Source organism: Bos taurus, chromosome 23 (genome assembly GCF_002263795.3).
Source record: "Bos taurus isolate L1 Dominette 01449 registration number 42190680 breed Hereford chromosome 23, ARS-UCD2.0, whole genome shotgun sequence".
Lineage (NCBI taxonomy): Eukaryota > Metazoa > Chordata > Mammalia > Artiodactyla > Bovidae > Bos > Bos taurus.
Window position 1 is genome coordinate 47,476,520 of NC_037350.1, and position 25,817 is coordinate 47,502,336.

General features: G+C 52.9%; 1 protein-coding gene across 2 annotated transcripts; it reads left to right on the forward strand.

Moving 5' to 3' along the window:
• Positions 1-25,718, forward strand: TXNDC5 (thioredoxin domain containing 5). Of its 2 annotated transcripts, none has more exons than NM_001206732.1 (10): positions 1-302; positions 3,437-3,586; positions 8,367-8,472; positions 14,872-14,968; positions 17,637-17,752; positions 19,267-19,353; positions 19,983-20,126; positions 22,090-22,172; positions 22,975-23,104; positions 24,162-25,718. In NM_001206732.1, the coding sequence occupies exons 1-10, from the start codon at positions 25-27 to the stop codon at positions 24,282-24,284; spliced, it is 1,314 nt and encodes a 437-aa protein (NP_001193661.1). In that variant the 5' UTR covers positions 1-24; the 3' UTR covers positions 24,285-25,718. The 2 variants fall into 2 exon arrangements, with proteins under 2 accessions (NP_001193661.1, XP_059736413.1); XM_059880430.1 differs by lacking the exon at positions 1-302 and adding an exon at positions 1,235-1,432 and having other exon boundaries at positions 24,162-24,443.
• The last annotated feature ends 99 nt before the right edge of the window (positions 25,719-25,817 follow it).

The following is a 25,817-nucleotide window of genomic DNA, read 5'->3' on the forward strand; positions in this document are numbered from 1 at the left end:
CGAGAGCGCGCCCAGCCCGCCGAGATGCCCGCGCGCGCCGGACGCCTCCTCCCGCCGCGGCCTCGGGCCCTGGCCCCGGCCATGCCGCCGCCGCTGCTGTTGCTGCTGCTGCTGCTGCTGGACGCCGGCGGCGGGCGGGGGGGCGCCCGGGCCCAGGAGCCGGGGTCGGCGGCGGCGGACGGGCCCCCCGCGGCCGGCGGTGGGGGCGGACAGGACCCGCACGCCAAGCACCTGTACACGGCCGACATGTTCGCGCACGGCATCCAGAGCGCCGCGCACTTCGTCATGTTCTTCGCGCCCTGGTAACTGGCCGCGCCGGCCGCCTGGGGCTCTGCGGGCGCTGGTCGGGCCGGGGCTGGCGCGTGGGGCGCGGGCCCGCGTCCTGGGGCGCCCGGCGAGGGGCAGGGGCACTTTCGCGCCTGGGGGCGCGGGCTGGGCGCTCGCCGCTGACGTGGCGCAGGGGCCGGGACCAAGCGAGAGGGGGCGGTCCCCGAGGGCCGAACCGGAAAAGGCCGACGCTCCGGCTCCTTCGCCCGGCCCCCCGGTCCCGGTACCGGGGGGTCGGGGCAGGGGTCATTGTCCATCGGGGCCGCTGGGAGCCCGGAACCCGTCCGCCCCCAGTTCCCCAGCCCCAAACTAATGCGCTGGTCGGAGGCAGCGGCCTGCGGCTCGGCCGGTACCCGGAGGCCACGTGCGGCCGCGCGGACACCCGGGGTCCGGCGTGTACACGTGGACTTCCTGTCCCGTGCGCTCGCTGCAGGGCGGACCCCGGCCTGGGGGTTTAATTGAAACTCAGGGACTCCCAGGCTCTGCGTTCGCGAGGTGGGAGGGGGTGGTCCGGACATTAGAGGGTTCCCACTCTTCTCCCGGGAATCGGGGTGCCTTTTGGAGGCTGGGGGCCCCTCCGCAGCTCCGGGGGCGTGGCGAGCTGTGCTCCAGGTGACAGGAGCTGTTGACCCCCGACCCAAGGCTGTGCTCGGGCGCGTGCTCCCCTCCGCTTTCTTGGGGCCTGGCCATCTGGGAAGTGTGAGGTGGGAAAAGGCACAGCGTTGGACAGACTCCCCCGCCCCCGCCGTGGTTCCAGGATGGGGGGCTTTGCTGTGAGCCTTGGTGCCGACCCCAGAGACCCTTGCCCTGCGAGTCGTCCAAGAGACTTCTGGCCCTTGACACGAGCAGAGGGACCGAGTGCCTTCTCCCAGGGCCTAGATGCCCGCTGAGGGGGGTCCTCTGTGGGCGGCGCAGCCAGTCGGTCTAGGGCCCAGACCTTTGCAGGCTTCACTGCAGAATTTGGCATTCTTGCCCAGAGCCAAGAGACTCCTTGAGATGTGGGAAAGGGATGCAAAAAGGATTAGGAAGAAGATGCCCAAGAAAAGCCGCCTGTTGAGAAAATGTGCCGGCATAAGTTGGAGGAAAACTTTCCCCCCATATTCAGGTTATTACTACATTTCAGTTCCTTTGGAGTGACATCGACACTTTCAGTCGAGCTCAGACTTGTCATTTCCTAACTGTATTTATGGGATAGCTTGTGTTTCAAGAACCAAAGGAGCTGAATTTTTAGAACCCAGTGGTATAGAAATGTAATGGTTGTGGATAGTTTCTTTGTGGAGGGTGTTCTCAGAGTAGCTGTTGCAGTTAAATACACTACTGAACTGAAGTCTGCTTCTGTGGAATAAATCTGCCCCTGGGTTGGTTTATTTATTTTTTTAAAGACACCTGACATGTAGACATCGTAGGTCCCCGCAGTGCCAATGGAGTTTTGGATTTGGAGTCTCTGTGATGCTCACCATTTAGTCCTGGCCTGAGTGAGGGAGAGGACTAGTACATTCCTGTTTCATTGTGTGCGGCTTACAGAGTTTTAGGTGGATGCTCCCAGAAAAAGTAACTTTTAAAGTTTTTGTTTGCCTTCTCGTAGTCTACTAGGAAATATTTAAACAGATGTGTGGGTTTCTGTGACAGCATTTAACAGACTTTATGAGCAAATTGGAGTATCAGCTAGTATACACTGGGCTGCCCCTGGTCTCTTTGCAATTTCAGTCTCTGAAATGTTGCGCACCCATGCAGGATTCGGGGGCAGGAGCCAATGATAGCATTGATCCTGTGTGTTTGCTCTGAACCTAGCAGAGGCAGGGCTGTCCTACTGCGGTAAATGGTGTGCCAGCGTCAGATCATAGCTTCTGTATGGCCAGTTTTCAGGTCACATTGAATCTGGTGACAACGAGGTCAAGGTTGGGGCCGCCGCCTCGAAAGGACCAGGTGGCTTTGCTCTGTTACTGACCACAAACTGCCTCAGTGCAGCTGCAGTCTCAGTTTTTGTGCTGTAGCCCCAAGGGTCCAAAACCAGAGTGCTGAGTGTGAGGCACCCATGGAACCGTCACGAGGAAGTTGCTGAGCACTTCGTACACGTCTCGGGCATCCAGTTGTAGAAAGGAAGATGCTTGTCGTCTTGGCACTTGCACCACATCTACTTAAATCTGAAGGTGGTTTCCCCTCAAAGTTATCTTCCAGAAAAGAGAGTTCATATTATATTTGAGTCTCTTATAAAGCAGGATTCTCTCCTCTGGCCTAGAAGGTGTTGCTTAGGGAAAGTTTGCTTAAAGCAAGCTCTTCTAGTGCTGCCTCTAGATGCTTCCTGGTGAGGTCATCTGTCAGAAAAGAGGCAAGGGGACTTAACACTGATTTTGTGGAGAAACTGCTTTGAGGAGGAACTTAGAAGTGCTGGGTGTTCTGACAGCACTCTAAAAAGCACTACAGCGAGGAGTTCCATGGCAGAGATCAGGAATTCACACTCACCAGGAGAAGGGGGAGCAGACCATGTGCTCTAATGCTTTGAGAGCGTTCCTGGGGTCTGAGATTCAGTTTTCAGTATCAAAAGTATGGCCCTGTGAACAGCTGACAGTTAAAGACAATGATCAGCCATATGACTCAAAAAGATTTAGCGATGGGGAAGAGACTGATGCTGTCAAGAAATGGGACAAGTAGAAGCAATCATTTTAAGTCAGCATATTATTTTAAATGATAGATGATTTTAAAATACTTATGTCATTAAATTCTTACAGTGAATATTTTAAGTGTCCATTTGAGTGTGTCACATTTAGAAGTTTTGAGTGGCCACAAGCGTGTTGTTTTTTTTTAATCTTCTCACTGGTGAGAATGCAGAACGGATTTCATTCTGAGACTGACTTATATTTGGAGAGAGTGGGTTACATGGGGGAGGAGACCTGACCCTAAAGGGACCATGGCAGCGAGAAGGGCGGAGTTGCTGCCACCGAGAAGGAGCGAGGGGGCTCTCCCGACCAGAGAGAGAAGAGAGTGGATACCGGTGTGAACAAGGGTGGGATCTGAGCGCCCCGCTAGGCTAGGAGATGGCTGGCTGAGGAGCTGGGCTGGCCCCTCCGCCCCCGCGCTGAGCACGCTTCTTACCGCCCCCTTGTTACAGGTGTGGACACTGCCAGCGGCTGCAGCCAACCTGGAACGACCTGGCAGACAAGTACAACAGCCTGGAGGACGCCAAGGTGTACGTGGCCAAGGTGGACTGCACGGCCGACTCGGAGGTGTGCTCCGCCCAGGGCGTGCGCGGGTACCCCACGTGAGTGACGGGCGCGCGCCCTGCGCCCTCCACGTCTTGGTGTTTCACCAACCGCCTCAGGCCAAACGAAGTGCAAGTTGCGTTTTTGGCAACTTTGTAGTTCTGAGAAGCGAGGCAATGCTAGCTTGGAGCCGGCAGTCCCTATTGTTAGGGAGGGTTATTTGCGCGCTGTGTGTTAGATGCTTTTTTGTACTTTGTTTGGAAAAAGGCTTCAATTAGCTGAGTTTTCCTTTTTATATAATTATGAACGTGTTTGCCAGACAAAAATGGTATTTTTCTCCATGAGGTCTTACCACATCTGATATTCCAATGAACACCGACTGTCAGGAATTTTTGTCTGAATTTTTGGTCACTCTGGTTTTTTTTTCTTTTTTGTAAGATTTGTGTGTTTTTGACTACTCTGGGTCTTTGTGGCCGTGCACAGGCTTTTCTCTAGTTGCGGCGAGCAGGGGCTACTCTCCGCTTGTGGGCCCAGGCCTCTCACTGAGGTGGCTTCTCTTTGCAGAGCACAGGCTCTCCACGTACGGGCTTCAGTGGTGCAGCTCTAGACTAGAGTCCAGGCTCAGTAGTTGTGGCACACCGGCTTACCCGCGCCAAGGCCTGTGGGATCCTCCTGGACCGGGGATCGAACTGGCGTCTTGCATTATTGCAAGGCAGAGTCTTTACCCCTAGACCATCAGGGAATCCCCGTCCCGCTGTTAATTCTTCAGTCTCTCTTCTGCAGTTATTCCCCACATGACCAGCACAAGGGCCGTTTTTGTTGGAAAGAAAGTGCAGTCATTCCAATAAGTGAGACTCTATTTCCTTGGCAGTTAAAATAGTTTTTAAGAACAGAAGTTGAAACTGGCTAATTGAACAAAAGAGGGGCTTGATGAAGCTGGCTTAGTCTGCAGGCTGTGGGAGCGCCGAGGTGCCGCTCCACGGGTCTGGAGGCCTGTTTCTCTGCGCCCCACTCAAGGTGACTCAACTTGCCAGCTCTGCATCGCTCTGTTGCCATGGTGGGCTTAGGCCCATCGCTGATTGGCCCACCTTGGATGGAGTATTCATTCCAGAAACAGACCTTGTGGCCAGAGAGGCAGGATCTTGTTGGAAGACAGACTCTGCATTCGATGTTGGGGTGAAGGTCACATCTTCAAAAAGGGGAAGATGCCATTTTCAAAAGGTTGGGGGGGAGGGGTCGGGCACTGCAGGTCCCAACGTTTGTTCAAACTGATGAATGAAGTCAATCCTGTATGAGACTGGAGCTGATCTTCAAACCCGAGGGGCCGCGTGGAAAGGGGGGTGGGGGGGGGTCCCACCCCACCCAGGCCTGCTCGTCTCAGCTCTCTGGGTGCACCATCAGTGACCCCACAGACGCTGTTCACAGATATCAAAAGATCCACGTTGGAGCAGGCATCCTGATTTGGTTTTTAGAAGATGTGATCTCTCCAAGAAACCAGACCCTGCTTTAGGGTCGTTAAAGAGAATTACCAGCTCCCACTGCATGGTTTGCAAAGGAGCCCTGTGACCATCACAACCAACACCAGATTCTTTTCACAGAATGCAGAAGGTGGGGCCGTGCTGTATAAAATGTAGGGGCCTAGGGCCTTCACACATTGACCTGTGCGGGCTTCTAGAGGCGTTTCGAGGCCTGGATCAGATGATGCTGTAAATGCTGGGCGTTGGGGGGATGGGGGGGTCAGCACATTAATGCTTGTGTCATCCCTTCCGGGCACCTTTAACGGGAGTAAAGGGTCGGAGAGGGGGGGAGCTTGGGTTCCTAGGTCCCTAGAGAAGGCTGCCTGTGCTCAGGAAGCTGTTTTGAGATCTTCCTGTTGAGCCATTAAAGCATCTTTATCATCTGGGAAAATGTTAGCAGGGGCAGAGCTGAAGGAAGTCTCCAGGGCTGCCATGCAGAGTGCCCCAAAAAGAACAGAGAGGCAAACTCTCATGGTCCCAGGGGCCAGAAGCCAGAAATCAAGGCTCTGAAAGCCCTCGGAGATCCTCCTCTGCCTCTTCCTGGCTCTGGCAATCTTTGATGTTCTTTGACTTGGAGAAGCACCACCCCAGTCCTCCTCCTCAACACAGCCTTCTCCTGTGTGCCGTCTCTCTGTCTAAATTTCCCTTTTTATACAGTCACCAGTCATATTGGCTTAGAAAGAAAGTGAAATTTGCTTAGTTGTGTTCAACTCTTGGCGACCTCATGGACTATACAGCCCATGGAATTCTCTAGGCCAGAATACTGGAGTGGGAAGCCTTTCCCTTCTCCAGGGGATCTTCCCAACCCAGGAATCAAACTCAGGTCTCCTGCATTGCAGTCAGATTCTTTATCAGCTGAGCCACAAGGGAAGCCCAGGAATACTGAGTGGGTAGCCTATCCCTTCTCCAAGGGATCTTCCTGACTCAGGAATCAAACCAGGGTCTCCTGCAATATAGGCAGATTCTTTACCAGCTGAGCCATCAGGGAAACACGGTATTGGCTTAGGGCCCACCCTACTGACCGCATTTTAACTTGATTGCTTCCATGCAAATCCTGTTTCTAATTCAGGTCACAGTCTGTGGTAGCATGGGTCAGGACTTCCGGCAGATCTGTTAGTCACCTCATAACACCATCCCATCTATGGTGGTAGGACTTCGTCTTGCTGTTTCCAGAGAGACCCGTCAGTGGGATTGTCTCCCCTGCAGTCTCCTTGAGAGAGAGACAGTTCACCAGGAAAACAGGTGCCCACGGCGGAGGTTCGGCAGCAGCAGAAAGGTTTGGGGCTGTCCTTGGCGCTTGAACCCGATGGCCTGCTCTCCACTACCGCCTGCCTCTCCATCCATGGTGAAAACGAAGTTAGATGCCCCGTCAGGGAAGCTTGTCTCTCCCCAGGGTCTGTGAATGTCTCCAGAATCTCAGACTTGTGCAGCTTAGAAAGGTTTTTAATCCAATAACAGAAGGAGATTTTTAAAAATCAGTTTCGTTTCAATCAGTGTATACCGAATGAGGAAAAATGAACAGATGAGGCTCTCCTGCTTTTAACCTTAGCAAAGAAACGAGAGGCGAGGTCAGCAATGCTTGGTTTCCTTCTAACACTCCGAGGAGCCACTTATTTCCATCCTGAAGCGCTCTGTCGGAGGGTGGCGCCTGGCCGAGAGGGAGGTGTGGAGGACGGGTCACCCCAGTCCTCAGTGGGCGCAGCGCACGTCTCCAGAGCATCTCAAGGGGGCGGGCACCGGTGGTCACAGGCGTGAGGTCAGGTTGAGTTGCTTGAAATGTTAAACTTCATGGTTTTTGTCATGGTTATAAAAGCATAAGCTGCCAGGGAAGGGGAGAGATACACTTCATTGGAGTCACATCGAGGTGTCCCCTAGCCTATCACAGAATCTGAGCTTCTGGGTGAGGTTGGTAAGCCCATTCTCACTTGAATGCCTTCTGCAGCCAATGTGTTGGTTTTCTTGTTTGGTGTGAAGCTTCATTTTAAGATCTTTGTGAGGTCAGCCATCCAAACGCACAGTTGTGATTTCTGCATATCTTAACTTCGTATATTCTGATGCTGCACGTTGGGCATCTCCAGCAAAATCCACATACACGCCAGGAAGCATTAGGGGGTGTTTAGATGGGTAGGCTTGCCCCAAAATGCTAGTCTGTGTTGCTCTGTTTTCAGTAGCCATATTTTAGTAGCCATGCTTCCCCTTCCATCCTTGACGCCTTCTATTCTGTCAATCAGAGAACTATTCCCTCCCCTCCCTGCGCCCCTTGACACCTCCTGTTATGTTCTGTCGGGAGCACGTTGTCTCGTCGCCCAGGCAGCGGCCCGGCTTTGGACCTGTTCGTCTCAGGCTCTGATGATGCCTTTTGTTGTTGTTTAGTCGCTTAGTCATGCCTTTTTGCGACCCCGTGGACCGTAGCCCACCAGGCTCCTCTGTCCACGAGATTTCCCAGGCAAGAATGCTGGAGGGGGTTGCCATTTCCTTCTCCAGGGGATCTTCCCCACCCAGGGATTGGACCTGCATCTCTTGAATTGGCACTCGATTTCTTTGCCACAGAGCCAGGTGATGTCCCCGCTCCCCTCCAAGGGCAGAACTCTTGCTCCGTCTGCAGATACCTTCAGAGGCTCGTATGTGTGGAAAATAGAAAAGAGTCCTTCTCTGGGGACAAGTGAACAGGCCGTTATCAACCAAAGTCAGGGTTGTGCTTAAAGTTGGAAACTTGAGCTCTCATTGTAGCTGGATAGTCACGCCTTGTGAAAATTGAATAGCTGACAGGAAATAGCCTGGAAATAAATTTACTGCAGAACAGTGCAGTTTCCACGACAGTTCTAGATTGTTCTTCAAAATGCAGAACATAAAAACGACTGAAGCCGGGAAAGGACAACGAATACCAGGCAGGGGAACCTGGGGAATTCTTACTCCTGAATCCTTGGATCTGTGGGGCTCAGCCTGATATGTTCACCTTGGTTTTGTTTTTCAAGAAGAACACGAGAAGCAGGGAGTAGTGGCCATTAAGACACAGGGAGTTCAGGGTATTAAGTTTTGTCATCAGCAACGCCACCAGGGCTGTGGGGCTGAGCAGCAAAGGAGAGTCACACTGGGGGTGTGGATTGAGGATTAAGTGAGGATTAAGTGAATATGCCACCTCCTCGAACATTGCTTTTCTTTTTTTTCCCAAGCGTTATCAGAGAGGGGCAGGGGTGAGCTGGCTGCAGCCCGCCAACACCCCGTTTTTATGATTGCTTCGCTAAATGAGTTTATTCTTTGCTCGGAGCAGTTTGAAGTGCTTTAAAATCTACTCCGTCTAATCCTCTGTTACTCTTTTCAGCTTGAAGTTCTTCAAGCCTGGCCAAGAAGCTGTGAAGTACCAGGGTCCCCGGGATTTCCAGGCCCTGGAAAAATGGATGCTGCAGACACTGAACGAGGAGCCCCCTGTGAGTGCACACACGGCCACCCCTCTTTCTTCCTGCATTTGCGGGGTAGTAAAGAGGCCAGATTAGCTACCATCTTAAAGCAACTTTTTAGAACTCAGTGATATCATAGGTAAAGATTCACTTTTTTGTTATTGGTGTTGCGATTTTTAAAAATTCTGATAAAATACAGTATAAAATTTACCCTCTTAACTATTTTCCAGTGTACAAGTCAGTGGTATTAAATACATTCATAATGCGGTGCAACCATCCACCCACAGAAATTTTCCATCTTCCCAAGTGGAAACCCGGGCTTCCCAGATGGCTTAGTGGTAAAGAACCCGCCTGCCAAGCAGGAGACATGGGTTTGATCCCTGGGTTGAGAAAAATCCCCTGGAGGAGGAAATGGCAACCCACTCCAGTATTCTTGCCTGGAGAATCCCATGGACAGAGGAGCCTGGTGGGCTACAGTCCCTGGGGCTGCAAAAGAGTCGGACAGGACTGAGCAAATGGACAATAAGCAGAAACCTTGTTCCTGTTAAACACTAACTCCCCAGCCCCTGGCACTCGTCACCCTATATTCTGTCTCTATGAATTTGAGTACTCTCTAAGTACCTTACTGGGAAAAGATGAAGTTTTAGAAGCTTTTTATTTGGAGATGTTCAAACACGCACAGAAGTAGGGAGAAGAGTGGTGAGTGGTGGGCAGCGCGCAGTGGAGGTGGTCCTGCGTGTCCACCTCTGGCCCCAGCAGTGCTGGCAGTTTGGTCTCCGGCCTTCCCACCCCTTGTTTGGATGCGGTCAGGGCCGTCGGTAACCATTTCAGAATGCAGCCCACAGAAGCGACTTACTCCTTTTTAACGTACCCTCCACTCCTGTCTCACGCGTCATTCAAATCACGCTAATTCCTCAGTGCCAGAGATGGACTCGCGGCCTCCCGGGGGCCAGGCCTCTGCCGGGGCGCCCAGTCCAGCTCAGCCCTCCCCACCTCCACAGCCCACTGCCTTGGGCCGTACCCCCAGTGTGACTCTCCTTTGCTGCTCAGCCCCACAGCCCTGGTGGCGTTGCTGATGACAAAACTTAATATCCTGAACTCCCTGTGTCTTAATGGCCACTACTTCCTGCTCTGAGGATGTAACTGTGGAGACTCTGATTTCTGAGGCCTGTTTTTTTTTAATTGAAGTGTAGTGACTTACAGTGTTGTGTTACTGAGATGCTTTTTAAAGACATGGTTACGTGTAGCGTTCCTGAGAAAAATCTGTAGTCCTCAGTCCCCCAGTGGACGATAGGCGTCTCCGTCTTGTCATAAATCACGATGACAGTGAGCCCTCCACGCAGTGTCCCTCCATGCACGCTGCCTTCTGGTGAGTGCTGAGGGCCCAAGCCACAGAGGCCGAGCTGGGCCTGACGGGAGCAGAGGTGGCCAGTGCGCCTGCTTCACGTTTCTGATGAGGCCTGAGTGCGTCTGAGGTCTCTGCACGTGGCTTCCGTCTCAGCACTTGACTCAGTCTGTGGTCTCGCATCAGGCGAGTGTCCCCTGGCCTGGAGCTGGTCTGGGCGGTTGCAGGGGCCTTCTGCTGTCCCCTTCCAGGGTGTCTGTGTGGTCCTTCAGCTCTCCCCTACATTCTGTATAGAGGTCAGAGCCGATCAGAAACCCAGCTACTTCCCAAGTGCTGCTTTTATCTCACATTTTAAAAAGTCTGGAGGTTTCCCTGGTGGCTCAGTGGTAAAGAACCCACCTCCCAACCTAAGAGACACAGGTTTGATCTCTGGGTCGGGAAGATCCCCTGGAGAAGGAAATGGCAACCCACCCCACCCCAGTAGTCTTGCCTGGGAAATCCCATGGACAGAGGAGCCTGGCAGGCTACAGTCCACGGGGTTGCAGAGTCGGACACGACTGAGCGCCACCACCCAGAACTGCGTGCTGAAGACCGCTGGCGTACAGTGTTGAGTAAGTGTTGACCAGAGCTGTGTCTGATTTTAGGTAACAGGGAAACCACAAACCCCTCAGAGTAAATTTGCATCTTTGTCACGACAAGAAAGCTGGACCAGCAGGTGTAACTTTCACATAGATTTAAACTTAAAGTTGTTTTTTTGTTTTTTTTTTTTTTGATTGTTTTTTTGGTGTTCCCTGGAGCGGGGAGGAAGCCAGTTTTAAAGGAGAGTTCATAGTCTCCACAAACATTTAAAGTAAGTTTTTCATCAAAAAGCCAGTCTTCTGTGATAACTGTATTCAGGAAGCCATCAGCCAGGGTCAGGATGGCAGAAAGCCGTCATCTCCCCAGCTGACATCCCTTTCGGGGTGGAGCCCAGAGCACAGGCTGGGGACGGTGTGGCCAGGCCGAGGCTCAGCGTTGCCCACCTCAGGGCCTGTCCTGGGGGCATAGCCACGTGGATCCCACCCCAGACCTCAGTCACCCGCCCCTGCCATATCTTGGCGTCTCAGAGCCGTGGGCATCTCAGGTAATTGCTGGAAATGATGATAGGGTGGCTTATTACAGAAAAATTCAAGTATTCAGACTTCATATTACAAACCAAAATTCTTCTCCATATGAATTTTGCTTTATATTTTAAGTGAAAGCTTTTTTTAAAAACTTCTATGAAAGTGTTGGTCTCTCAGTCGTGTCTAACTCGTTACAACTCCATGGACTGTAGCCCGCCCCTGTCCCTGGAATTCCCCAGGCGAGAATACTGGAGTGGGTTGCCATTTCCTCTCCGGGCGATCTTCCCGACCCAGGGTTTGAACCTGAGTCTCCTGCATTGCAGGCAGATTCTTTGCCATCTGAACCACCAGGAAACCCTTCTGTATTTATAACTAAAAATAACTTAATATATACGTTTTCCTATTTAAACAGGATAAATTTAGGGGTTTCCCTCCTATTTTTATAGTAATATATTAAAGTCAAGGAAAATCTGTCATTTCTTACCTTCTACTCCAATTTTTATATTTCCATGTTTCCTTCTGTATTTTTTCCTTAAGTAGTCATCACCACATAGACATGGTTCATTTCACTAATGATCTTTTTATATAGTTGAACATCTTTACAGTGATCATATTTTATCTTCTGGATATGCCAGAATTAACCTTTTTTCTGTCATTGGATATTTAGGTTGTTGAGATAATTTTTCTCTCATCAGAAACGCTATCTTTGTAAAGGACTTTTTTCCCTAGTTTGGAGTGACTTTTTAGAATATCCAAACATAACATTGCAAGGCAAAAAATAAAAAAGCCAGACCACTTTTAGAGCTCCTGTTGAGTAGTGCCGAGCTGCTTTCATTTTTTAAAAAGGTCTTTATTCTTGGCTGTGCTGGGTCTTCACTGCTGCGCGGGCTCTTCTCTGGTTGAGGCGCAGGAGTTCGCTCTAGTTTTGGGGCACAGGCTTCTCCCTGCGGGGCGTCTCTGGTTGCGGAGCGTGGCTCTGGAGCACACGCTCAGGAGCTGTCTCCCTGCGGGGCGTCTCTGGGAAGCAGGCTCTGGAGCACACGCTCAGGAGCTGTCTCCCTGCGGGGTGTCTCTGGTTGCGGAGCGTGGCTCTGGAGCACACGCTCAGTAGCTGTCTCCCTGCAGGGCGTCTCTGGGGAGCAGGCTCTGGAGCACACGCTCAGGAGCTGTCTCCCTGCAGGGCGTCTCTGGGGAGCGTGCCTCTGGAGCACACGCTCAGGAGCTGTCTCCCTGTGGGGCGTTTCTGGTTGCGGAGCGTGGCTCTGGAGCACATGCTCAGTAGTTGTGGCTCACGGGCTTAGTTGCTTCTGTGCATGTGGGATCTTCCCAGACCAGAGATCAAACCCGTGTTTCCTGCATTGGCAGGCGGATTCTTGACCACTGGACTTCCAGGGAAGCCCCAGGTTGCTTTCTTAAGACTCTTAAGCCCACGTTGTCCCCAGCTTGGGGACGGGACCCATTCTGTGATACACTGTGAAGTTCCTGTAACAATCATCTATCTTTACCTGCCATGGAACAAGGACCAAAGACGTGCTCCTTTGGTGCCACAAGTGGGCGTTTTACCACCGCAGGCCCTCTGAGCACACACAGCGACACCCAGCCCCCTCTTTCACTGTGTTGGACTCGCTGCCTGTGCCTTAGCCGTCTCTCTCAGACACCCTTCTCTGTGGGTCCTTAGCACTTAACACAAACGTAGTGTGGAAGTCAGGCCAGCAGCAGAAAGCTTCACGTTGCTGCTGTTCAGTCGCTCAGTTGTGTCTGATTCTTTGTGACCCAGTGAACAGCAGCACGCCAGGCTTCCCTGTCCTTCACCAGCTCCCAGAGCCTGCTCAAACTCATGTCCATTGAGTCAGTGATGCCATCCAACCATCTCATTCTCTGTTGTCCTTTTCTCCTCCTTCCTTCAATCTTTCCCAACATCAGGGTCTTTTCTAATGAGTCAGCTCTTCGCATCAGGTGGCCAAAGTATTGGAGCTTCAGCATCAGTCCTTCAAATGAATATTCAGGACTGATTTCTTTTAGCATTGACTGGTTTGATCTCCTTGCACTCCAAGGGACTCTCGAGAGTCTTCTCCAACACCACAGTTCAGAAGCATCAGTTCTTCGGTGCTCAGCCTTTTTCATGGTCCTACTCTCACATCCATACATGACTACTGGAAAAACCATAGTTTTGACTATACAGATTTTTGTCAGCAAAGTAATGTCTCTGCTTTTTAATATGCTGTCTAGGTTTGTCAAAGCTTTGCTTCCAAAGTGCAAGCGTCTTTTAATTTCCTGGCTGCAGTTGTCATTTGCAGTGATTTTGGAGCCCAAGAAAATAGTCTGTCACTGTTTCCCCATCTATTTTCTATGAAGTGATGGGACCGCATGCCATGATCTTAATTTTCTGAATGTTGAGTTTTAAGCCAGCTTTTTCAGTCTCCTCTTTCACTTTCATCAAGAAGCTCTTTAGTTCCTCTTCGCTTTCTGCCATAAGGGTGTTGTCATTTGCATATCTGAGGTTATTGATATTTCTCCTGGCAACCTTGATTTCCAGCTTGTGCTTCATCCAGCCCAGCATTTCTCCTGGTGTATTCTGCATGTGAGTTAAATAAGCAGGGTGACAATATACAGCCTTGATGTATTCCTTTCCCAATTTGGAACCAGTCCGTTGTTCCACTTCCGGTTCTAACTGTTGCTTCTTGATCTGCATACAGATTTCTCAGGAGGCGGTAAGGTGGTCTGGTATTCCTCTCTAAGAAGTTCATTGTGATCTACACAGTCAGAGGCTTTAGCATCGTCAGTGAAGCAGAAGTAGAAACTTCATGCTGCTTTACAGTTACAACCCTGCCCAGCTTTGAGCTCTCAGCATTTTGAAAGCTTCTAATGACTTGACTTGGATATTCATTTTAATAGAAATACGAACCCCTAGATAAGAACTGAATAATAGACACCCACGTGTCTGTAGGACCATAATGTCTCAGTGATCATGTCTTTACCTCTGCTTGCTTTGGCTGGAGACCACAAATGTGCTGGCCTAAAAGAAAATGAGATATCTGGAATGGTGTGGTTTGGTGGTTAGTAATTAGCTATATACTGGTGTCTGCTCAGGTACTGGAGAAGCGCCTTTTTAAAAGCCACTGCAGTGGCACCCCACTCCAGTACTCTTGCCTGGAAAATCCCATGGACAGAGAAGCCTGGTGGGCTGCAGTCCATGGGGTCGAAGAGAGTCGGTGGGGCACGACTGAGCGACTTCACTTTCCCTTTTCACTTTCATGCATTGGAGAAGGAAATGGCAACCCACTCCAGTGTTCTTGCCTGGAGAATCCCAGGGACAGAGGAGCCTAGTGGGCTGCTGTCTATGGGGTCGCACAGCATCGGACACGACTGAAGCGACTTAGCAGCAGCAGCAGCTTGTCCCTTCACCGTTTCTGTCCCTAACTCAGTCCTGTGAATTACATTCTTAAAGGTGCAGCCCACGTTTGCCCTGTGGTTTTTTTCTCTGAGGACTTTGATCCCTCCAGATTTCCCTCTTGTCACTTTTTTTCTTTTATAAGCTCTTCAGAGTTTCACCTTCCTTCCCAGATTTCCTTACTGCTGCTGTGCATAAAGGGTGGCCAGGCCGCCTGCTGTCTGCTTTGTCCCCTGTGTGCCTCGGTGCCACTCGCTGCTGTGTTCTGCCAGCCATCTCGGGTCTCCTCTCCACGAACCCAACAGGGTGCTGGTTTGGGGCGGCCCATCCTTCAGTTTGCTCTGTTGGGGTGGGTTTGAGGGCAGCAGAGGACAGGTTTGGGGGGGGCGCTGGTTGTCACCTGGTTGCCCTGGAGCATCAGTCCTACACCACTTGCCAAGGGGCCTCTTGCCCCTCGACACAGCAGCCCCTCGACACAGCAGCATCCCCCGGAGGGGGGAGTGGCAGAAGGTTCCAGGCAGAAGCCGTGATGGGCTCCATGGTGCCTCGACACACATCCGAGGTGACTCTTGTTCCGTCTCCCCCATCAGACTCCAGAGCCCGCGGTAGAGCCGCCCCGCACTCCCGAGCTCAAGCAAGGCCTGTACGAGCTCTCTGCCGGCAACTTCGAGCTGCACGTGGCGCAAGGTAGGCGGGCGGGCGTGCGTGCGTGCGTGACTAGGGGCGGGCCGCAACCCTGGGGGCGGGGCGTGCCTGGGGTCCTACCTCCCAGGTGGCCAGGGCTTCTCTCCCAGCTTGAGGGCTCGGGGCCACTGCATGGGTGGCGTTTGTCCAGGGTTTCTCTCGTGCAGCCCCGCCGACACCTGTGTCTAGCGCTCTTTCTCTTGGAGATGACACCTCTCCATCCGATGGAGAGGCCGGTTCTGGTGCCAGGCTGAAGCCTCGGGTGTGCGGAGCACACGCGTCAGGACTGGCCGCTCTCACCTAACTTGTGCACGGGCTGGACTCGCACCCCTGGATGATGTGATGTTTCTTTAGTTAGCCTTAATCACGTGCTTACTGACCTGAGGCAGAAACAAAGGTTTCTCGTAACTGTTTAAAGCAGAATTTAGTTGGGACCATTATAACACAAATCAGGATACGTGTTCTTCACCCATAAACTACTCTTTTGATACCACATCTTAGTCTCCTGGGACTTCCCTGGTGGCTCAGACGGTAAAGCGTCTGCGTACAATGCGAGAGGCCTGGGTTCAATCCCTGGGTCGGGAAGATCTCCTGGAGAAGGAAATGGCAACCCACTCCAGTATTCTTGCCAGGAAAATTCCATGGACTGAGGAGCCTGGTAGGCTACAGTCTATGGGGTCACAAAGAGTTGGACACGACGGAGCGACTTCACTTTCACTTTCACTTTCTTAGTCTCCTAAATGTCAGAGTGACCCAAGTACAGTTTCTTAATAACGTATGTAAGACCTCCCTTCACAAGCTCAGAAGCGTGGGCTCAACAGTGAAGGGCTTGAACGTGAATCCAGCCGCCAGGCTGACCTCTGCTCTCAGATGCTGCCCTGGAGAGAGATCCTCCGTGTGACTGAGGCAGGACCGTTCTGAAAAAGGGCTTAAAATTGTGTCTGGCCTTGTGGGTCCTGCCTGCTGGGAGTGAAAACCCACCCCCTCCAAGGCTGGAATCACTTGTGATGCCTGCAGCCACGTTCGATTTTTAATTAAAGGTCATTATTGGTACCGATGCTCTGGGAGTGGACCTTCAGGGTTTCTGTTCTCCGGGAGTCACTTTGAGGTGTGCTGGGACTCCCCGCAGGACGTGTTACCAAAACCACCCAAAGCCCAGCCCTACCCCCTGAGCGGGTCACCTGCCGAGGGGCCGAGTCCGCAGGTCTGCTGGGAAAGCGGTGCCCCACTCACCCTGACCCCGCTCCCCTTGAGGCGCTGGGAAGTCCTGGACCCGCTGTCTCCACCTCACAGCTCGGGGCGGTGACGGGCCTGTCTGGGGAGACATGGTTCCAGCCTTGCAGACCAGCTGCTAACATATATATATATATATATATATATATATATATATTTGTTTTTGTTTTACTTTAAAGAACTGAGGTATAGTTGATACGAAACATTGACTGTCGAAGCAAGTTCCCCCCAGGTCCCTCCGACGCCTCACTGCTGTGCTGACCAGGTGCCCCCTGGGCGTCGCCACGGGAGCCTGACTTGGAGCCTGGGTCCCCGTCAGGGCTGCTGGTTGCTTCTCTCCCTGCCTGCAGCCTGACGCCTTTCTTTGCCCTAGGCTGGTCGAGGTCGAAGAGCCGAGATAAAAGTCTTCAGTGTCTCAGTCATGATGTGGTTTACGTCCTAGTCAAGAGAGTGATACTCGAGTTTTTGGGTTTTTTTTTTTAATCTTCTATTTTATCGTGAAATAAAAGCTGGATACAGAAAGCAGTGTAGGGGCAGTGAATGGTCGTAAAGCACTCACCCTGTAGCCACTGTCCAGCTCACGTCCCCGCTCCTCTCCCACCCGCTTCCTTCTGTCCCCCGAAGAGCCCTGCCTGACCGGGCGGAAACCACCGGTTACTTTCCTCTCCGGTTCGTCACTCGAGTGTGCCCTCCGGCACAGTAGTTGAAGCTGGTCTCTCTCCTTTTTTAAATCTCTCTCTCCTAAGTCTCTTTCAGTCTCTCTGTTCCCTCAGCATCTCTTTCTCCCTTGCCTTCTGTTTGCCAAGCACACAGACCTGCACACTTCCCGCAGTGGGGACTCGTTGTATTCCCAGGGTGTGGAATACAGCCTCTCTGTCCCTGGGCTCTCACGTCTCTGTTCCATGTGAGCTGGCAGTTGGCTCTAGGGCTGTTTTCGCTCCGTGTTTGATGTTTTGAGGGGTGTGAGCATGGCTGCATGGCTGGGCAGTCTCTCTCTGATGTCAGCAGCCTCGCCCATCACTGCGCAGAATTCCGTAATTCACCAGAGATGCCAGCCAGCACCACTGCTGAAATGACAGCGTCCCTTCTTCATTTTTTTTCAGCAAGAGGTAACTGGCCCTTGTTTATCACTCTGTTATCCAGAGTGCAGTTCATCTCAGGAAAGACAGGCTGTAAAGTGCCCGCTTCTTCCCCTTTTTTGCCAGTTTTCCAAATAATGAGTTGGTTCCCTGGTGTCCTTTAAAGGTGACAAATTCCTTTCTAAGGATTGCCACGAACTCAGGGATAGAGACATATTTGATGGGGAGTCACTTCTTACCGGCTGAAGGGTTCATCCTGAGCTGAGCTGTGCAGGAAGACGGAGCTGAGATGCGCCCATTCTGTCCATGTGGGTGGCTGTGAATCACTCTGTCCCCCTCCCTGCCTTCTCCCCCCGAAGGAGACCACTTCATCAAGTTCTTCGCCCCGTGGTGTGGTCACTGCAAAGCTCTGGCTCCGACCTGGGAGCAGCTGGCTCTGGGCCTTGAACATTCCGAAACTGTCAAGATTGGCAAGGTGAGTGAGCACCCTGTTGAACTGGAAATAGACCATCTTTGGCTGGATTAATTAGCCGAGTAGCCCATTATTAATTCTGTGGGTGTAGTCGCAAACTTGATTTATTAATTCCATTTAATGTGCCACTTGATAATTCATTTCACCTTCACAGATGGCAACCTGGTTTCGAGAGTGCTGACTTTTCCACATTCTAGAGATTAAAATTAGGGCTTTGGCTCCTTGGTGGATTTTGAAGCCATGGCCTGTTAAGAGGCCTTTCTGCCAAGACCTGGGACAGAGCCGTAGAGAACATTCACTGGATGCCCTCAGAGACCAGCCACACTGGGTCTCAGCCAGGAGCTGGTTCCTAAAGGACCTCGGCTGCATGCCCACACAGGGTACAAAAGACCCACCCGAAGTGAGCCCCACTTGCTCACCCTGCTGCCTGGAATCCTTTACTACTTCACGTGGGGAAGCCAGAAGTGGTGCCTAACCACTGGGTTTTCTAGAAATATCTAGGGTAGCTTCTGGATCTTCAAGCACTTTGTAATCTCATCCGTCCCCCATCACCCACCAGACACCCCTGCCTGCATCGCTTTTTATGAAAGCCTCCTCCTCTGCTTTGCCGGGGACTGATTCGTATACAGACTCAGCGCCGTGTGTCCAGTAGTTAATAAGAGGCTCTGCCCAGCACGGGGAGATGCCAAAAGCACAAGCCTGGGGTTCAGACAGACGTGGCCAGCCACCTCAAGCACTTCTGCACCCCCGTCTCCCGCTCTGCAAAACCAGGACGAGATCTGACTGAAGTGGGTGGCAGTGAAGCGCTGAGCGCAGACCTGGGCTCGGAGCAAACGCCTCGGAAGTTAGAGTGTCATTAAAGGAATTTTTCACTGTTGCCTGTTAAAGACTTAGAGTTTTTTTTTGTTTGTTTGTTTTTCAGTTTTGTCTTTTTATTATAGTCCAAATACTCCTATTTAAAACTGATGACTTTTTTCCACTTTATCTTAAAACTCTGTAAGCTTGAACCTGAGAAGACATTTTTCCCATCCGAGTACTAACCTGGCCCTACCCTGCTTAGCTTTCGAGATCAGATGAGATAGAGCGTGTTGAGGGTGGTCTGGCTGTAGACCTGAGAAGACGTTTCTCAGCTCACCTTGTGACTGGCTGGGCGGGGGGGGGTCTCTGTCCCTAGCAGCAGGCCATCTCCTCTCCAGCTGTCAGGGTAGGGTCCCTTTTTCCACCTGTTAACCTGCTCAGGGTAAATGATCACTTCCTAAAAGCTGGTGTTTTTAAATGAGTGAAAATAAATCACATCTCTGAAGTACATCTTGTTCCCCTGCCCCCTCCACTCAGGGGCAGCTGAGCAGTTCTTGGGAAAGGTCTCTCCAGAATCTGCAGACACTGCAGAGACTCTGCCCATGGGGGACTTGAGTAGTTTTCTTTCTGAAAAAAGTGCTGAGTGTCCGACAGACAGTTGGTAGTTGGTCAGGAAGGCCCTCGGAGAAACTGACTGGGTGTGCGGTCTCTCTCTCCAGGTGGACTGCACGCAGCACTATGAACTCTGCTCAGGAAACCAGGTCCGAGGTTATCCTACGCTCCTCTGGTTCCGAGATGGCAAAAAGGTGCGTCTTCGGGTCTCCGTGTGGAGATAGGAGGTGTGTCTGTGCCCCAGCTGAGCTGTCAAGTGGGTTAACAGGGCATGGCAACCCATCCCAGTGTTCTAGCCTGGAGAATCCCCATGGACCGAGGAGCCTGGTGGGCTGCAGTCCATGCAGCCGCAAAGAGTCGGACATGACTGAGTGACTGAGCTCAGCACAGCTGCCAGCACAAGTGGTTTGGGCTCTGATTTAAAGGGACACATGTCACGGGACGAGAGGTCCTTGGTCTTCCCTGGTGAGATCTGGTAGTTGAGAGGAACCGTCAGCTGTTGACACACAGCATTGCAGGCTCAAGTTATCTTTAGAACAAGCTGGATCCACGGTCCTGTTCCACTGCTCTGGCCCTGACCTTGGAGGGAGTCAGCGTCGGCTCCATCCCTGGCCGATGGACTGCGCCCAGACCTGGTGACCCTTGGTTCCCCAGAAGAAAGGCCCTGTCAAACTCTGCTCAGAGCAGATCATTTATGCTTCGCCTTGACATTCGAGCAGCGGACGCCACTGGCCAGGACCCCCAGAGGGAGCCGCCCGAAGGCAGGGCTCCCGGGCGGGCAGGGGAGGGCCCACAGCGCTGACGTGTGCCTGTGCCCCGACAGGTGGACCAGTACAAGGGAAAGCGGGATCTGGACTCGCTGAGGGAATACGTGCAGTCGCAGCTGCAGAGCGCGGGGCCTGCCGCCCCAGAGCCCACCCAGCCCTCGGAGGCCCCGGCGCTGGCCGCCGAGCCCGCGGCCGACCAGGTGGGTGCCAACCAGGAACGGTGTGGGAACGGCCCGCACTCCACGTTTCAACACGACCTCATCACCTGCTTTTATGTGCTTATAGGGGTTTCTCTTTAAACACCTTGAAGCAGGTGTGAGACAAGGATCCTGAAAGTATGTGTCCACGTTTCTGGAGCGTTCTGCCCTTGGGTTAGTCATCGCTGCCCTTGTGTCAGCGAACAGCTGAGGGGCGAGTGGGTATTTGCTGGAGGGGCTGCGCCGGCAGGAGGGCAGGGCGAGGAGGACAAGGGCGCCGTGTGGGGTGGAGAGGAGGTGGCCACTGCGCCGAGGAAGGTCTTGTCAGCCCGCCAAGGGTCTTAGGTCTGTAGGAAGCCAGTGGCAGGCTTGGAACAGATGGGGACTTGACGAAAGCTGCCCGGCTACAGCCCGTGTGCAAGAGAAGGGAAAGGGTTGTATTGAGATGGGCGGTGTGGGCCCCCACAGCTGAGGGGAGTCCAGCTCCACCAGCGCGTTGGGGTGGTGGGGAGCTTGGCCAGGGACGCTGGGTGGGCACTGGGGTGTCCGGGGGACGGTGCACCGAGCTCAGGGTGGGAGGGGGGAAGCGGTTTTCAGGGCTGGGCGGGGGGTGTGGACGCGGCGACAGGTCAGTGTGTGCGTCTGAAGCTGCAGCCGATGTCTGTCTCCCCAGATGAGTCGGGTGCCGGGGGTGGGAACGAGACTACTCGGGGAATAGAATTGTGTTTGCTCAGCTAGGAACCGTAAGGCGTGGTGGTCAGTTTAGTTCCTAAGTGGAATCCTCGTGTTGCTGATTGAGTTCACATGGTCTGTGGAGTTCTTCCCTGGGACGGGGTGCCTTGGTCCTGGCAGGGACGCCCTCCCTGCCCCACAGTGACCCTCTAGCCTCAGTGCTCACAGGGTGGTTGTGACTGGCTGGAGCCACCACGCCCCGAGGCCAGGCATCCATGCTTGGAAAAGCCAGTGGCCACCTACCCCCTCCACCCCACGTGGGGCTGCGGTGGGCCTCCCCTGCCCACAGTGGGAACCTCGGCGCCTGGGGACTGCGTGGATGTTGGTTAAAGATTGACGTTTTGTTTTCAGAAGTAAAGAAATGATTTTGTAGTTACGGACCCCGTGTAGGGGAGCATGTTGCAGTGGTTGTAAAGGTCATCCCAGATCCAGTCTAATTATATACTGGGATGTTTTCATCAAGCCCAGACGGTTTCTATTTATACTCACCTTTTCCACCGTTAAGTGGATCTTTTGGGGAGTGTGGTCACCTCTCCGGACAGAAAGGTGGCAGGGTCCAGATGGCCTCCTGGGCACTGACACCAGGACTCGGCCCCGGACTCGCGGGGGTGGCCGTGGCACGCAGTCACGTGACACAGCGCCGTGCCCTTGCTCCCACGTGAGGATGGCACGTCCACTTTTGGAGGAGTAGATACAATTCTGTAAAGAACCATCCCGATGGAAGCGCTTAGAGCGGACTGGCTCGCTGCCCCTTTGCCCTGAATTCTCCAGATTGAACAGTTTTCACATTGACTTTGAATTTTAAGATGGAAAGCAGCCTGTTTATTTGTAAAACACATCAGTGCCTATGCTTTTCTAGGGTCCTTAGAGAAGAAAATCTCTTTACGAGTCCACAGATGAGAGCAGTAGAACCAGCGAGAACAGCAGTGTGTGTGCAGACTTCAGGGAGGCTGGCGGTTTGGACTTGGGTCAGTGTTTGGGGCTCCAGGCCCACGCGGTGCAGACCTGGGCGTGGCCCGCCCGTCCGCACGGCATCTCCTGGGCTCCGGACCGTGGGACCTGTGATTAGTTGCTGATGTTTTGTGAAAAGCGAGTCATGTGGGTATGTGTATGTAGCCTTGGAGCACACGTTGCAGCACTTTAAAGATGTCTGACGGGCATTTCCGGGATCCCGAAACTTGACCCACACGGTCGTATCTGCTGTGTTTGAGTCGTGGCTTTTCCCTCCCCTCAGGGCACCGTGTTGGCATTGACAGAGAGGAACTTCGATGACGCCATCGCAGAAGGCGTAACCTTCATCAAGTTTTATGCTCCATGGTAAGTGGCTGTTGGATCAGAAGCTGCTCTGTCGTCATGCCCTCAAGGTACACCCTGATTCCCCACTCGCGTGCCGAGCCTCGAGACTCAGTGTTGGGCACATACCACGCTCACACACAGTCGTGCTCTCGGGGAAAAGAAGGGTTACCGCTCAGCTCCTGCATTCAGGTAGGCGGAAGTTTGGAGGAGGAGGAGGTTCACGCTCAGCCTGCTTTGGAGAAAACACTGGAACAAGACTGGCCCCACGGCCAGCATCATGTTGAAGTCATGTGGGGTCTGGGTGCGCTTCCACACGGATGGCCGTTTGGGTTCAGCACCGTGAACTTCCTGATGGAGCTTTGCCAATCCGTCTCGGGATGTTAGGGGAATTGACTGGAGCTCGGGTTGCCGCTGGAGCCATGCAGCATGTCAGTCAGCTGCCCTGCCCGTCCCGTGGCCTTTGGGGACCGGAGCAGAGGTGGGGGCTGCTCCAGACCAAGGCACCGGAGGCGGCAGAACACAGTGGGTTCCGGGCTGTGCCTCGCACCTGTGACCCTGGAAGCCTGTTTCCTGTTCACCTCCTGCTCACGGTACACTTATAAACAAGGGAGCCCGCAGTTTACCGCAGAGAAGGCTTCCCAGCTCAGTATCGCTCTCAGACCGTGTTGCCTCTGTCCAGTTACCTGAACATGTGGATTCAGGGACGGGGGTGGGGAGGAGGAAGGCTGACATTTATAAACTCAGGCCCAGGAGGCCGTCTGGGCAGCGGCACATGGGTGAGCGGATCCAACGCCTCAGCGGCTCCGTCATGCTCTGTCCCCAGGTGCGGGCACTGCAAGGACCTGGCCCCGACCTGGGAGGACCTCTCCAAGAAGGAATTCCCTGGCTTGGCGGAGGTCACCATCGCCGAGGTGGACTGCACTGCTGAACGGAACCTCTGTAGCAAGTACTCGGTGGGTCCGCATGGCCGGAGCCTCCTGGGGACAGAACGGGGGTGGGGGGGTTCCCAGGGGGACTGTGATGGGGTGGCCTCATCCGAGGTCACTCACGCTGCCCTCCTCCTCTCAACAAAGTGTTCGTGTCCTTTTGAGCGTCTTGAGGTTTTTTCCTTTCTCATTTGAAAAGCAAAAAGAGCTGCTCTCCCAAAAGATAAGGCTTTTCTCTGTGAGTGCACATGATTCCGTGGTGGTGGGCGGGGAGTGAGGCTTGCCCACCTGGCGGGAGGCTGGCGGTAGCTGAGACTCAGAGCTGGAGGGCAGGACCCCACCTGCAGGACCATTCTTGTTGGCCGAACAGCTGGCGCGTCGCCTTCCTTGTAAACGCCTGAGGAGCTTGCTTTTCAGACACGAGGCGGCGCTCCACAGAGGAAGTGTTTGATCCTACACTTCCCCGCTGGGAGGGCTGCACCAGCAGCCTAGGCACGTGGCTTGGCTTCTTCATGCAGCTGTTGCCTTCTTTCCAAGCTATTAGCACCACTGAATAGCCTAGAACACTTGCAGTTTCTGTTTTTCAACTTGTATTGTTCTCTTAAAACACTTCTGAGGCCTCTGGAGTTTATCAGAAGAGATAATACCACAAACGTCATCTGCTTACTAGAAGACGGCGTGTCTGTGTTTTCAAGAGAAAAGCGGTGAGCCGTAGCGGACAGGCGTGTGTCCACGAGGTTCTCGCTTCTCCTTAGTGTGGCCTCGGAGCACCTGCATGTCACCCGGGAGCTTGTAGGAGTGCAGCCTCTCAGGCCCGCACCAGCTCCCCAGGGCTGGTGTGAAAGTCCGAGACGCACTTCAGGGTGAAGTGCCTCCTCAGTGCTGATCTTGAAAGTGTTTTGTTTGGGTTTGAAAAGTGAAATAGAGCCCTAAGGCTCTGCTTTCTGCAGCCTTGGGTAGTTTGCTGAGGGTCTGTGCGCTCTGAAAATCTAGCTGTAGACTTCCTTGGGCTCAAGGGTCTTTTCTGATTTTACTCTGTGCATGAATCAGGCTCTTTTTTAAGCTTTTCTTTTCTTTTTTTAAGGTACGAGGCTATCCCACACTGCTGCTTTTCCGTGGAGGAGAAAAGGTTGGCGAGCACAGCGGGAGCCGCGACCTGGATTCCTTGCACCGCTTCGTCCTGCGTCAGGCAAAGGACGAGCTGTGAGCCCGGCGGGGCGCCGTCCCTCGGCCGCTCCCTGCTTCCCCGCAGCGGTGACTCAGAGATCCGAATGTACTAAACTCGTGCTGTCTTCTCCGTGTGTGTTTTTAAGCCAACACACCCTACAGATTCTTAAGTTTCTCTAAGTAAATGTGTAACTCACGATCCCTTTGCAAACTAAATATTTTCGGTGGCGACCTACCATCCATTCCCCCCTTTAACTTGCTCTTGGTGAAATCGAAATGGTTTCCTTTGAGACTAAAACAGAGTCGAGGAAAACCCAACTGCCAGACTACTTTTGGCTCCCGAGTGATTCTGGTGACAGCGTCATCCAAAGCATTGTTTTCAAAGGGCCCACGAGTCCTAGCCAGGTGGCCTTGCCTTGTGGCCCTGTTGAGTTGCTTTGATCACATGACTTGTTCATACGTGGCTGGTCCATAGGTTGGAGCAGATTTCACACACAAACCCCTGATGCCTGTGGAAGAGCCACTTGTCCAGCCCCTCTGGACCTCCTGTCTCTGCGGGTGCCTCTCACGGAGGGTGGTGAGCCGCCGTGAAAGCCGTGGTACCTGACACGTGCCTGATTAAGATAGTGCCGCTGCCATGGCCTTGTGTGGGTGTTGACACTTGACCGATTGCTTATTACTGTTCAAGGAATACTTCTGTCTCTCCTGCAAGATTTCATTTGGGAATGTGAAGCCAGAGTCCCTGTGAACGTCAGGATTCGATGTCTCTCGTGGAAACTGTGGACGTGGGAAGTGCCACACAGCTCGTCGTGACCCTTCTAAGAACTCCTAGGAAGGTTGTGATTGTCTCTGCCTCCCAGGAGGGGGCAGGAGGGCTGCACGAACTCTCCCAGGTCGGGTGTCGGGGACCGGGAACACCCCGCGGCCCCGCAGCAGGTGGCGGCAGATGCCCTGTGTTCGGTCCGCCTTCAGGAGGCCGCCCATCTCCTGTGTGCAGAGGGGATTGACTCGACCTCCAGACCAAGGCAGGCAGGGTTGCAGTCGGCCATGTCCCTGGTGTCCTGATTCACGCCATCCTGGGTATAAAGCCCTTTTACCGACGCCCTTGGAAATCAGCCGCCGTAGGCCTAGGCTCCCTTAAGGTATGTAACCTGTACATCCTTCCGCATCAGTTAGCCCTCCTGATAACACCCTTCGCCCCACCGCCCTTGCTCAGGCAACATGGCTGCTTAGTGAGAAACGAGACCCCGTCCACTGTCCGCAGCAGATGAAACAGCAGGATCCTGGCCAGCCTCTGCCTTAAAGGAGATCTTTATTCATGTATGGTTCACAGATGTTCTTAAAAAAAAAACCCAACTTTCTAGAGAAGCACAATCTTCATGAGTGGCTTCGGCTTTGCATTGAGTCTTGTTTTAAAAGAAAATCAAAGTGGTACAATTTGTTTACACTATGATACTTTCTAAATAAACTTTTTAAAAAAAAGTCTGGTGTTCCCTTAAATGTTACAGCAAAACAGATATAAAATAGACAATAAATTATAGTTTCTATTTACAAAAAAGCTGTGAGTGCAGAT

Excerpts from the sequence above, each read along its gene's own strand:
- TXNDC5 (NM_001206732.1), top strand. The coding sequence starts at position 25 with ATGCCCGCGCGCGCCGGACGCCTCCTCCCGCCGCGGCCTCGGGCCCTG. Across the intron at positions 303-3,436 it reads GTCATGTTCTTCGCGCCCTG|GTGTGGACACTGCCAGCGGC; the intron begins GTAACTGGCCGC and ends CCCTTGTTACAG. Across the intron at positions 8,473-14,871 it reads CACTGAACGAGGAGCCCCCT|ACTCCAGAGCCCGCGGTAGA; the intron begins GTGAGTGCACAC and ends CTCCCCCATCAG.